General features: G+C 45.1%; 1 protein-coding gene across 2 annotated transcripts in view; it reads left to right on the forward strand.

Moving 5' to 3' along the window:
• The first annotated feature begins 8613 nt into the window (after nt 1–8613).
• CTTNBP2NL (CTTNBP2 N-terminal like) overlaps nt 8614–14050 on the forward strand; it is a 50305-nt gene continuing 44868 nt past the window's right edge. For both annotated transcript variants that reach the window (XM_061567047.1, XM_061567048.1), the window contains exon 1: nt 8614–9144. In XM_061567047.1, the coding sequence (XP_061423031.1) occupies nt 9019–9144 (126 nt within the window). In that variant the 5' untranslated portion in view covers nt 8614–9018. The remainder of the gene's footprint in view (nt 9145–14050) is intronic.

Here is a 14050-nt window from a genome sequence, read left to right on the forward strand (position 1 = left end):
TTAATAACATTTTAAATACATTCCACATTATTCAAATCAGTCTCTCGTTCTTCTGGCCGTGATCTTCACCGAGAACACTAAACTAAAACTAAACTGCATTTTGTTTTAGATTTGAAGCTTTCGTGACTGCAAGGATTCATATTCTTAGGTTTTTTCGGTAAAGTCACGTAGGTAAAACATTAAAATTAATAAAAGTAAAATAAAATAAAAATCACGACTTTTCGGAGGCAACACAAGCTTCCGTCTTCAGGTGGAACCGTCACAGCCACGACAGGTGTATCAAGTAAATGAGAGATTGCAGGAGCTACCACTGCCCCCGAAACGTCGTGATTTTTATTTTTATTTCATTTAACTTTTATTAATTTTAATGTCTTACCTACGTGACTTTACCGAAAAAACCTAAGAATATGCATTTTTTTATTTGACTAGGTAAGGCCCACTGAGCTATATAGCTGTCTTTTCAGAAGCGACCTGGCCATCACGAATGATAGCCCAACGAAGTGGCTTATCACGTGGACATTTATAGCAGGCAAATCCTCTAAACGCGCGTTGATTCTGAATGTGGAAGGAAAAACCCGGAGGACCCGGAGAAAAATCCACGCAACCACAGGGAGAGAGAGACACACGCAAACTCCAAATATACAGCAGGCGTCAGGGTCGGGATCGAACCCACGAACTCCTCCACACCAGGCGAGGGAGTTAACATATCGCTTGGCACCCACAGGGTGGGTATCAATACATCTAATTGTCAGAATTCGGTAGTAATATACTGTACAGTAGTTCGATATATGAAGTTTCAGTATACAAACGCCGAAATTACAGGAAAGCATCTACTTCGTATATCGAGGTATTCCAGAATCAGAATATGTATTTATACCGAATGAATCCTATGAGCGATACAACATCAGCTGTAATTATTGTTGTAACGTTCTGACCTGCCCCTGCTGGACATCTGTGAAAAAGAGCTTTATAGCTCATCGGATTCCTCCAGTATAAATATTCTGATTCGGATTATCTCTGGCCTCGTAGCACGCAAACGCTGCACTCTGTCACACGCTAACGCCGCAACCAGGGCCGTAATATCTAATAGGTCACAGTAGGTACTGTGCCTAGGGCCTGCTCACTCACTCAGTCACCCTCTCACCTCACCACTCACTCATTCACCCTCTCACCCACCCATTCACCCACTAACCCACCCAACGCACTCATTCACTCTCTCACCCAACCACTCACTCAATCACCCACTCATTCACCCTCTCACCCCACTCACTCATTCACTCATTCACATTCTCACCCACCCACTCACTTATTCACCCACGCAACGCCCTCATTCACTCTCTCATCCAACCACTATCTCACCCAACCACTCACTCATTCACCTACTCATTCACCCACCCAACGCTCTCAGTCACCCTCTCACACACTCACTCATTCACCCACTCACCAACCAACGCACTCATTCACCCACTCACCAACCAGCGCACTCATTCACCCTCTCACGCAACCACTCAGTCACCCTCTCACCCAACCACTCACTCATCCACCCACTCACGCACCCATCAGGGCCGTATTATCCAATAGGCCACAGTAGGCACTGGTACCTCGGGCCAACGAAAAAAAAATGTGACCATGTTTAGTTGTTTGTGTGATAAAAAAAATGTAACCAAGATATATTCCTGAATTGATATACACACACCCAACGGGGCCTGCGACCTGGCCACACACCGTGTCACCACTCGGCAACACCAGGTGGTCCAATCCCTCCTCTACCAGCTCCCTCTCTGCCCCCCCCCCGCCTCCACGTGGCTTCCGAGCTGTAGAAGAGGCCACCACGTTCACCACCCCGAAGCCGATCGCGAGCGAGCGGCACCCACGATGCTATTGCGCCCATCTTCCCGCAGCCAAAGTACGTAATTGCAGCACCTCTAATCGCTAGGTGGCGCGATTATATGCACGATTTAGCACGACTATTACCACACCTGCTGCATGCAGGTTGTATCATGACATTTTTACTATTATTAACGATGTGTTTTGCCTCGCCAAAAAGAAGAGACATCAAAACCAATATTTTTTTCACACGGGGGATGAACTTTTAAAGATTTATTTTTCTTCCAAAATTATCAATAACATCGCCAAATTGTGTTTTTCGCACAATCTCATTCTCAACAAAGTGTTTGTGCCAGCCAAGGTAGAGAAGGTGCCGAGAGGAAATATATCAAGAAGATGGAGTGATATGCAGGTGTTATAGGTGGATTGTTACATTACACACGTCACGTAGCCTTAAAGGGCACGTAGCCTGGCACGAACGCTGTGATGTCACCGCCACTCGATGGCGAATAGCGGTTGTTGTTGTTGTTACAATGCAGAATCATGTGTGATGAAGATGACTTGGGAAGGCCTTCATCCAGCAATGGCTTGATCATGGCTGGTGATGACCATGGTTTAATTATAATCTTACACCCTCAGCACTGGACCAGTTAATGTAGAGATCATGATTTCAGTTCTTGCGAATATATATCTGTAAATGTCTGGGCGAAGTTTTATTATGCACGACGTTTGCTGCAAAGCAGGTTGCATATGTTAATAACGACCCTGTGACCGTGCTCCACTGCCAGGCATTGTCTAAATTACCCACAACTCAAATTAGGTGATTCATTATTTTAAACGCATGTCCTTATGCCTGACCCAACGATATCAGCTGACCTCTCCTTAGGCTGAAGCCCCAGGGACTGCTGTTTAAAATATTTTTTTCAAAACACCACCCTCAAAGGATAAAATATTTAATAGGTGACATTTCAGGCAATAGCAGAGAAATGAACAAGGGTCAATCCTCAAACGACTATTATATATTTGTTTCATTTCCGAGCAGTGTTGTTGGAAACTATGTTTAGTTTTTGTGTGTGTTTGTGCAGCACTGCCAAAGCAGTACTGTATTACAAAAATTGTTTAAAATTGGCTGCATAAATAAACTTAAATATTATTACATACGAGTAAACAGTAGTGGGCTTTGCTTTAGCATCACATTCCACGGGAGGTGAATTACTTGATTCACTGATAATGGGGATTATATATTTTACAAAGTGTTTAGCACGACACTTAAAGTAATTTAGAAATGTAGGCTGACCCTGCCCAATGAGTAAAAACCAATCGGTCTCTGGGCTGTAAGTTTTTGAGGGCCAAAATTCAAGGATTTTGGTATACGTATGCATGTTGCTGGGTTTTTTCTCGTTGCATGAATACGCTCCGCTAAATTTGAGCCAAATGTCCACTTTCTGTCCCTTCTAAAACATCACTGGGATGTGATTGTGAGATTGAAGAATACATTTTGAATTCTTGAATCTTTTGAGAGTTACCTACCCATCATTAGCTTGGGCTTTCTATGGTTGCTCCCTGTTTCCTCTCATATGCCAAACACGAATTGAACTAGCCAGACATCTTAATGCAAAACCCTCCTGAAAAAAAGTGTCTTTAAACTCATGTACTCTTTCCCGGGCAAATAAGGAGCATTACGGTAGTATTAGAATGTCTATAATTCAGTCGTTCAAATTTTAAGTATTGGATATGTTTGAGTGTGTATTATGGGAAAGTAGCGTACGGGGTTGGGAGTGGTGGCATGGTTGTTAATTCTCCGTACTGGACACCAGCCATCAGAACTCGATTCTCAGCCACGGCTAACATGAGTGGTACATTTTTTCTGAATCAGTCCTGTCCTGGACCCCCCCCCCCCAAACCTGGCTTCCCTGAAACTTCACTAACTCGCGCGGCAAATTATTCTCAAACAACCCCACAACCGGCACGGCATGGGGAGGTTTTCATGCAGCACCGGATTGACAAAGGGATTTCAAATAAGAAATGAACGTAACGTACAGTGCAACGGTTAGCTGTGCAGTGTAACATTTGGATTTTCAGTGTTACTATGAGCGTGTGTGTAATTGCAGTTTTGAACTTATGGGCATGTAAGTAATGCATTGTGAAAGCATTGCGGTGGTCTTTGCGTCACAGTGCGCACACACGCACACGCCGTCCCGAGGGCCCAATTAAATCTTTCTCTTGTACCAGCGACAGCAAGGGAGGGCTGGCAACCGATGGGGATGCAGAGATATCGAAGCCAGCAGCAGCAGCAGCACGAACGGGTGACCTCGTGTCAACGCGCGGCATGGCCACAAGTGACCCGCAGGCAAAATTCTCGGAGAATGAGTCCGCTGCACACGTAGGCAAGTACACTAACTTGGAACATGTGCGGCCCTCTTTGTCTAGCCACTGACGGACGAGGGGAGAGGGCCTTCCCACGTCTTGGGAACTTGTACGAATATATTTCACCACGTTGGTGAGTGTGTGTCGGTGAATGAGGGAGCGTGGTACAAGGCAACAGTGGATTTTGCTGCACGGCATGGCACGGTATGGCACGGTATTCGTTGCTACGTTTGATTTATTTTATGTTTGGTTATCGGTAATATACTTAATTTACGTATTTCGTATATCCTCAACGATGGCCAACATATATAACGTATGCAAAATGTGCATAATTGATGACATATTGAATAGGTGAGTTAACAAATATTGTCAAGAATCAAACAACGAATCAAAGAAGGAATAGCTTGCCATATTCATACTCTTTGGTTCTTTCGGTAAAGTCACGTAGGTATAAAATAAAATAGATCACGACGTTTCGGGCGCAACACAAGCGTCCGTCATCAGGTGGCTTTACCGAAAGAACCAAAGAGTATGGATTGCTGCAGTCACGAAAGCTTCAAATCAAGATGCCATATTCAGCTGCAACGTGGTCTCCGCCCGCCAGACTGGAGCAATTGGTCTCACATACTATCCAACGAGAATTCAATACAGTATATGAAACTACCATTATGTCGTCGTGCTTTATCTACGCATGTTGTTGAACTTCTTTCGCACCGTACGTCGCCAATTGTGCAAATCGGAGGCGTCAAGTCAACAGGTACTAGTAGTGGGAAATCAACAACATTTAAATGCAGCATGTGTTTCCTTCATTTCTATGTTGATCGAACATGTGTAAGACCTTTGATTTAAAGCTTTCGTGACGGCAGGGATTCATATTCTTGGTTCTTTCGGTAAAGTCACGTAGAAGAGAAATAATAAAATAATAATAAAAATTAAACAATACAATTCTCACGACGTTTCGATTGCAACACAAGCTATCATCATCAGTTGTGAAATCATCACTTACCAGCTCAGATATCGCTGACGTGAGCCGTGGCCGGGAATCGAACTCTGATGGCCGGGTTTCTAGCGCATTGCTGTAACCAATGCACCACCGCTGCTCCACCCGAAAACTGGAGTACCCGAATAAAACCCATTCATAATTTGGGATGATCCTCAAAGTCACAGATTCAATCCGCATAAAGACCCAATTCGTTGAGATCTGTGGACATTTTTTGCGCATGTGCATGCTCGTTATGTGCGGGTGTTGCTTTCGCTGATATTGATTCGTGTATTACAATTTCTCCCCAGAGGGGTAGATTGTGTGACCACGTGGTACGTACATATTGTTCAGTTTGAGTCATATTTGACGTTCCAAAACAATTGCAATGGAAATAGTTAAAGCGGTTTTTTTTCCTCTGACATCTAGGTACAACTTGAATATTGATAACACAACATCCTCCCAGAATCTGCATAACGATGTCAACAGGAAGGTGAGTGTGCCCCGTGCGGGCTGTAACAAAACGAATGGAATGCCAAGATATCAAATGACGTGCGCTAAGATCCACACAGTGCAGAGTAGCAGAGGTGCACCAACAGGAGTCGCTGATTGGCGGTTGCCTGCTCCCTCGCCCCCCCCTGAATGGGGTGCCACGGTGGTGAGATGTTAACTACCTCGCCTGATATACGGGAAGTCGTGGGTTCGATCCCGACCCTGACGCCGGCTGTATAGTAGGAGTTTGCATGTCTCTGTCCACGTGGTCGCGTGGATTTTTCTGTTGATCCTCCGGGTTTTCCCTACACATTTAGAAAAATATGTTTAGAGGTACTTAATTGCTATACATTTCCACGTGCTAATCCACTTACTTGAGCTGTCATTTATGGTTAGGTCACTTCTGAAAAAGAGCTACATAGCTCAATGGGCATTACCTGGTAAAATAAAATAAACAGTTGTAGACGGCTATTGTATGTCACAGACCATTTTTTAAACATTTCATAACTGTCAAAAATGGCAAATAACCAACTGGTTATTCCTAGTGTGTATATTCCATTTTATATACATTTACAGGTCATGATATACTGTATATTGGAATCGTAATTTAAATGCAGTCAATTCTGTTTAGCGAAATGATTTGCCCCTGTCGAGATGTTATGCCTCTGAAAAGTTTATAGCTGGATGCACTACTGGACTGGAGGTACTCCGTTTTTTTTAGATGTTATTACTGTAATTCTTGTTAAAGTTGTTTTATTAGAAAAAAAGCAACACATAATATACTCTCCTTTCCAGTATTAAACCTTAGACCTTCATCGTCATCGTAATTTTAAATTGGAAACTCGTTTCTTTAGAAACAATTTTGCGTTTAGTTTGTTGTCCTTTCCCCACACCTCCAAATAGCATTGCTGTGGATTTCACACCTGATGATGATTGCTTGTGTTGCAGTCGAAACGTCGTGAGAATTTTTATTGTTTTATATTGATATTATTTTATTATTTCCCTTCTACGTGACTTTACCGAAAGAACCAAGATTACTCACTAAATCGTCTGGTGACATTATTCTAGGTACGTATTAAAGATCCTGATCGGTTGACTTTGTATGCAACACGGTAACACGATAAATTACAGTGTGATATCTGTCCGCTTGTATGTCTGTCTATAGTTTTCTAGTTAGATTTTTGTTGCTATTTCTTTTATGCCTGATGATGATTGCTTGTGTTGCAATCGAAACGTCGTAATATGCTATTATTTAATTTATTATTTAATCTTTAGACGTGACTTAACCGAAAGAACCAAAGAATACAGTGGCGTGCTTTAACGTTGAGGGCCTATCCGGCAACATTTAGCGACTAAATCGAGATTCGCAAACAGCCGTTTGGCTTTGCAAATTATTTCAGCATGGACCGGTGGCATTTTTGTTTTTTATATATGTATACAAAAAAAATGTGGATCATATCGCCACGTATAAGTCAGATGAGCCTCGCTAACGAATAGCGTGGGAATTGCTGGGGTGGGTGTGTTGGTCGGTCGGTTTTGGGAAACAGCATCATGAAATGATTTTGCTGGAGTTCTCTGCCCTGTCACAGAGACGACTCCCTACCCCCCCGTCTTCCTTAGTGCCCCCCGATGTAAGCACAGTGGGTGCAGTGAAGAGAGAGAGAGCGGGTGGTGGTGGTGGTGGGGAAGTGAAATTCGAGTGCGAGTGAATGAAAACGCGATCACGACAGTGCGTGTCGGGCCCGTGCGTTAACGGAGTGCAGAGCGCATCACACTCGAGACGCGTGTGGACTTTGTATGTCCAGCCCGTTTGTGTGTTTGATCATATTCTTAGGTTTTTTCGGTAAAGTCACGTAGGTAAAAAAAATGTAAATTTTTTATTTTAATTTTTAAAATTATTAATTTAAATTTTAAAATTATTAATTTAATTTTTTTACCTACGTGACTTTACCGAAAAAACCTAAGAATATGAATCTTTGCAGTCACGAAAGCTTCAAATCTAGAATGTTTGACCATACTTTACCACGTTGGTCATTGCGGCGGGGAGGGGAGGGGGGAAGCGACTTGGGGTATAAATATGTATTGTGTTGCTGCCATCATCATCATGATCATGATGTAATCACCACGTATTGTTTCATCCCGAAGCCTCCCATGCATTGCCTCCCTGCAAGCGCCAGAGCACAAAAGTGAGTCCTTGAGATATCTATCCAAGGAGCGAGTCGCTCGGTAAGGAAGTGATTTGCATCACTTAGTCACTTCTCGTTTTTATCGACAGCAGCATTGGCGGCACCGAGATAGCCGTGCAGATACATCGAGTTTGTGTTTTGTTTCCTTTTACTGACCCCGGCTGGTTGCTGCACCGGGCAAGGTTCGGGCTGTGTTCGCAGTGGACACACAAGGGCGTGCGTACTCCACGCGGGTGCAGAGTACAACAGCATCGGAGGGCGTCACGCACGGCGTGTGTTGTGTGTGTGTGTGTTGTGTGCGCGCAAAAACACGGACTGCTTGCTGCTGCTGGAGTGCAGCAGTAGGAGAGCATATACTCTTAGTTTTTTTCAGTAAAGTCACGTAGGAAAAAATTAAAAATAGATATTAAATAATAATACATGAAAATAATTGATTTAATAAACAATTGATTATTTTCATTCATTATTATTTTATTTCAATTTCTTTTACCTACGTGACTTTACGGAAAAAAAACTAATCCTTGCAGTCACGAAAGCTTCAAATCTAGAAGTAGGTTGCATCCAGCAGCAGCAGCATCGCCACTCGGGAGAGACAAAGGCGGCCGCGCGTGATGCTGACCACCCATCCGCGCTCGTGTCGCTGTTCCAGCGTTCGCGAGCAGCACTTTCCCCCCCCACCCCCCTCCATCACTCCGTCAAAAGGCGCGGGACCTTTGTCTTTGTGGCCGCAGTGCGCGCGCGGTGTGATGCAGTGCGCGCGAGGAACGCGCGGGGTGGAAGTGAGCAGCCGCTAACGAGTCGAGCCGAGAGCCGAGCCGAGCGAGCGAGCGAGCGTTGCGCTGGGGATGAAGAAGAGGAGGATGGAGATGATGATGATGATGAAGACGACGACGACGACGAAGATTATGGCCGTGACGTCACGGCGACGAGCGGATGAGAGTGCCCCATTATGACGTCAGCAAAATCACCAGCACTGCCAGGGAATCATCATCAGCAGGAGCAGCAGCGGCAAGAGCGAGAGGAGGAGGAGGAGCAAAAACAGCAGCAGCCAAAGCAGCAGCAGGAGCAACAGCAGCAACAACAACACTAATAACGAGGGGCACCACGAGGAGGAGGAGGAGAGGGAGGAGGAGGTTGTCTTGCTGATCAGAAGCCTTTATTAATAAGATGGCGACTGAGACTGCGACGCCGACGAGTGGACCGGGACCCGGTCCGGGTGTAAGAGCCGGGCCGAGACAATGCCGACAGGCAGCAGCAGCGGCAGCAGCGGGAGCAGCAGCAGCAGCAGTGGAGGTAAATGATGGGGGGGGAGTGGGGGTGGACACAGACCTCCTTTGGTCCGGGGCTCATTGATGAAGTCAGTGGTAGGAATCGTTTATCTATAGCACTCTGTATAGTATAGACTACATGGTCATGATGATGATGGTGATGATGAGTCGTGGTCAATTCACTGCTGGATGAATGTGATGGGGAGAAAGAGACCTCCTTTGGTCCGGGGCTCATTGATGAAGTCAGTGGTAGGAATCGTTTATCTATAGTACTCTGTTGAGTACAGACTACATGGTCATGATGATGGTGAGTCGTGGTCAATTCACTGCTGGATGAAAGTGATGGGGAGAGAGAAAGACCTCCTTTGGTCCGGGGCTCATTGATGAAGTCAGTGGTAGGAATTGCCTCTCTATAGCACTCTGTATAGTATAGACTACATGGTCATGATGATGATGGTGATGATGAGTCGTGGTCAATTCACTGCTGGATGAATGTGATGGGGAGAAAGAGACCTCCTTTGGTCCGGGGCTCATTGATGAAGTCAGTGGTAGGAATCGTTTATCTATAGTACTCTGTTGAGTATAGACTACATGGTCATGATGATGGTGAGTCGTGGTCAATTCACTGCTGGATGAAAGTGATGGGGAGAGAGAGAGACCTCCTTTGGTCCGGGGCTCATTGATGAAGTCAGTGGTAGGAATTGCCTCTCTATAGCACTCTGTATAGTATAGACTACATGGTCATGATGATGATGGTGACTGATGAGTCGTGGTCAATTCACTGCTGGATGAATGTGATGGGGAGAAAGAGACCTCCTTTGGTCCGGGGCTCATTGATGAAGTCAGTGGTAGGAATCGTTTATCTATAGTACTCTGTTGAGTATAGACTACATGGTCATGATGATGGTGAGTCGTGGTCAATTCACTGCTGGATGAAAGTGATGGGGAGAGAGAGAGACCTCCTTTGGTCCGGGGCTCATTGATGAAGTCAGTGGTAGGAATTGCCTCTCTATAGCACTCTGTATAGTATAGACTACATGGTCATGATGATGATGGTGATGATGAGTCGTGGTCAATTCACTGCTGGATGAATGTGATGGGGAGAAAGAGACCTCCTTTGGTCCGGGGCTCATTGATGAAGTCAGTGGTAGGAATCGTTTATCTATAGTACTCTGTTGAGTATAGACTACATGGTCATGATGATGGTGAGTCGTGGTCAATTCACTGCTGGATGAAAGTGATGGGGAGAGAGAGAGACCTCCTTTGGTCCGGGGCTCATTGATGAAGTCAGTGGTAGGAATTGCCTCTCTATAGCACTCTGTATAGTATAGACTACATGGTCATGATGATGATGGTGATGATGAGTCGTGGTCAATTCACTGCTGGATGAATGTGATGGGGAGAAAGAGACCTCCTTTGGTCCGGGGCTCATTGATGAAGTCAGTGGTAGGAATCGTTTATCTATAGTACTCTGTTGAGTATAGACTACATGGTCATGATGATGGTGAGTCGTGGTCAATTCACTGCTGGATGAAAGTGATGGGGAGAGAGAGAGACCTCCTTTGGTCCGGGGCTCATTGATGAAGTCAGTGGTAGGAATTGCCTCTCTATAGCACTCTGTATAGTATAGACTACATGGTCATGATGATGATGGTGATGATGAGTCGTGGTCAATTCACTGCTGGATGAATGTGATGGGGAGAAAGAGACCTCCTTTGGTCCGGGGCTCATTGATGAAGTCAGTGGTAGGAATCGTTTATCTATAGTACTCTGTTGAGTATAGACTACATGGTCATGATGATGGTGAGTCGTGGTCAATTCACTGCTGGATGAAAGTGATGGGGAGAGAGAGAGACCTCCTTTGGTCCGGGGCTCATTGATGAAGTCAGTGGTAGGAATTGCCTCTCTATAGCACTCTGTATAGTATAGACTACATGGTCATGATGATGGTGAGTCGTGGTCAATTCACTGCTGGATGAAGTGATGGGGAGAGAGAGACCTCCTTTGGTCCGGGGCTCATTGATGAAGTCAGTGGTTGGAATCGTTTATCTATAGCACTCTGTTGAGTATAGACTACATGATCATGATGATGATGATGAGTCGTGGTCAATTCACTGCTGGATGAAGTGATGGGGAGAGAGAGACCTCCTTTGGTCCGGGGCTCATTGATGAAGTCAGTGGTTGGAATCGCTTCTCTATAGCACTCTGTTGAGTATAGACTACATGATCATGCTAATGATGATGAGTCGTGGTCAATCCACTGCTGAATGAAAGTGATGGGGAGAGAGAGAGACCTCCTTTGGTTCGGGGCTCATTGATGAAGTCAGTGGTAGGAATCGCTTCTCTATAGCACTCTGTTGAATATAGACTACATGGTCATGATGATGGTGAGGCGTGGTCAATTCACTGCTGGATGAAAGTGATGGGGAGAGAGAGAGTCATCCTTTGGTTCGGGGCTCATTGATGAAGTCAGTGGTAGGAATCGCTTCTCTATAGCACTCTGTTGAGTATAGACTACATGATCATGATGATGGTGAGTCGTGGTCAATTCACTGCTGGATGAAAGTATAAACCAGCAGTGGATAAGTGGGCGAGAACAGGACGCCGCCTTGTTGCCTTGAACAATACTAACACACATGTATGTGTTTTGTAAAGCGTGCGTGTGTGTGCGTGTTTGTGTCTTGAACACATGGGCAATGCAAGCCTATTGTAACACTGGTTAGATGCAGATGCTACTGTTGAACGTTGTGTGCGCAGCTGATATTGGCTTATCGAATGACCTGTGTAGAACTCTCTATGTGGAGAGTTGGTTATGGACGAATCTACGTATGTTATAGCACGTGCAAGTGTGTGTATTGTACACACGCGTATGCATGCAGAGTGGATGCAAGAGTGTGTATGTATGTGTATGTTGAACTTCTTTCGCGCCGTACGTAGACATCCGTGCTAATCGGAGGTGCGGAATTTCTACGCGTGGACATTTGCTGCTTAGCCGGCGACACGAGTTCGATTCTCGCTCACGATGATACGTGAACCGAATCTGGACCCTCCCCTAAGTTGGACTCGGCCGACAAAAGTGAATATGTACCTGGTACGGTGTGTAAACATCGCCCCCTGGGGGGGAGACAAAGGCGGCCGGGCGTGGTTTTGCCGGTCGCCCCACCACTTAAGCTGATTTACTGGCTGGCGTGCAGACGATTTGTGTTGCATGTGAACACGATCTACAGGCGAGACCGTCCGAGCAGGCGATCTACACAGCCCCCGCAAACGCTCTCTCTCGTATCGTTGTTGTGTCAGCGGCTGATGTTACAGCCATTGATTGAATGTACAGCACTGTGTAGTGTCTTTTGTGGACTATAGTCTACGCGTGTATAGTGGATACAAATGCACGTGTCGTATGAATTTGATAGGTGATGTACATGTTATACACGTCTGGGTTTCCTGGTTCATTACATCTCAACAACAACAAAAAACACATTTGTAGGATATGTGTATGCATGTGCATACCAGACCGAGGTGTCAATGATTTATCGTTACAATTCCAATGCTGTAGCAATGTTAACCCAAATTGCCATTGACAATTGCATACAATGGGGGAGCTTGCAAGTCGTTAAGAGTTGCACAATTACAATGGTTATTGACTCCCCCGGGGTTTTGGCGAGTGTGGACATATCCATGCCTGCACACACCTATTGCACTGTGTACTCCACGTGTTCTCTCTGTGTGTACGCGTGGTGCACGACGTTTGCCATGCAGTTCAGTGCGTGCGTGTGTGGGGGTTTTTCGAGTTGAATCTTGTGAACGTATTTCGCGTTGACATCATCGTCGCACGTTTCATTTCCGTTTTCTCTGCTTGGCTAACCGTGGGTGTACGACCGGGTCTGTTTGCACGTTATAGTTTCTATACATCGTGTTCCTCTCGTTTGTTACAATAATATAATTCGTAATTTCCTATTGTGATTTGGTAGACACCTTATGATAGGCATTGTTAGTTAGTGATGGAACCAAAAACTGTCATCTTCTTGGTTCTTTCGGTAAAGTCACGTGGCTTTACCGAAAGAACCAAGAAGATGAATCCCTGCAGTCACGAAAGCTTTAAATCGAAACAAAAACTGTCTATTAACAAGAGGTTACGGTGTATCTATCTCGAGTTGGTTGTTGCTGTAATGGAGCAGTGATTCACAGGCCTTTGTCAATCCACTGCTGGATGGGTTGTTTGACCATACTTCGCCATGCTGGTCAGTGCGGATGAGCGAATGGTGGGGCCAGGGATTGACCATCAGCAGTGTTGGACGTCACTCGCCACTGATGTTAGCCGTGGCTGGCAATACAATGACAGGGTCAGAGTGTGGCCCACCGCTCACACACTGCAATAACAACAATGTCCTCTTTCTAGGGGGTCCTGCATTGGGTTGTTGTGGCCAGTTCCAGTAAAACAGACGCGTATTTACTGTTTAACCAGGTGAGAGCTAGGTTATAAAGTCAAACAAAACAGTTCGCAGCAAAAGAGTAAGAACAATGATAATTGTCAAAAATAAGTGTCGAAAAAAATATGTTTTCAATAATCAATTGTTTAACTATAGAATGCATCAATTCGATATTTTACAGTGGAAATGTTCAATGCGTGTCTGTGGCAAACAAGATACAAAGTCGGTGATATCGGAAGGCAATGAATCAAACTCATTTACAGATTTCCCAGCGATGAATTCTGGTCGATCATACAACATTGATGGAGAAAGTCACTCACAACCGATGTGTGTACAGTATACATAAATGACATAGGTACATAACATGTGTGTATGTGAACACATGCACGGCATGCATGGCACTGCATGTGTCCATGTATACACATGCTGTTGCATCGGTGTGTGCGAGTGTCAGAGGGGATTTGTGGGGAGTGGTGGCGCAGCGGTTAGCACGCTGCGCTATGA

The sequence above is a fragment of the Lethenteron reissneri genome, chromosome 38 (genome assembly GCF_015708825.2).
Source record: "Lethenteron reissneri isolate LAM-NWPU_2019-01 chromosome 38, ASM1570882v1, whole genome shotgun sequence".
Classification (NCBI taxonomy): Eukaryota; Metazoa; Chordata; class Hyperoartia; order Petromyzontiformes; family Petromyzontidae; genus Lethenteron; species Lethenteron reissneri.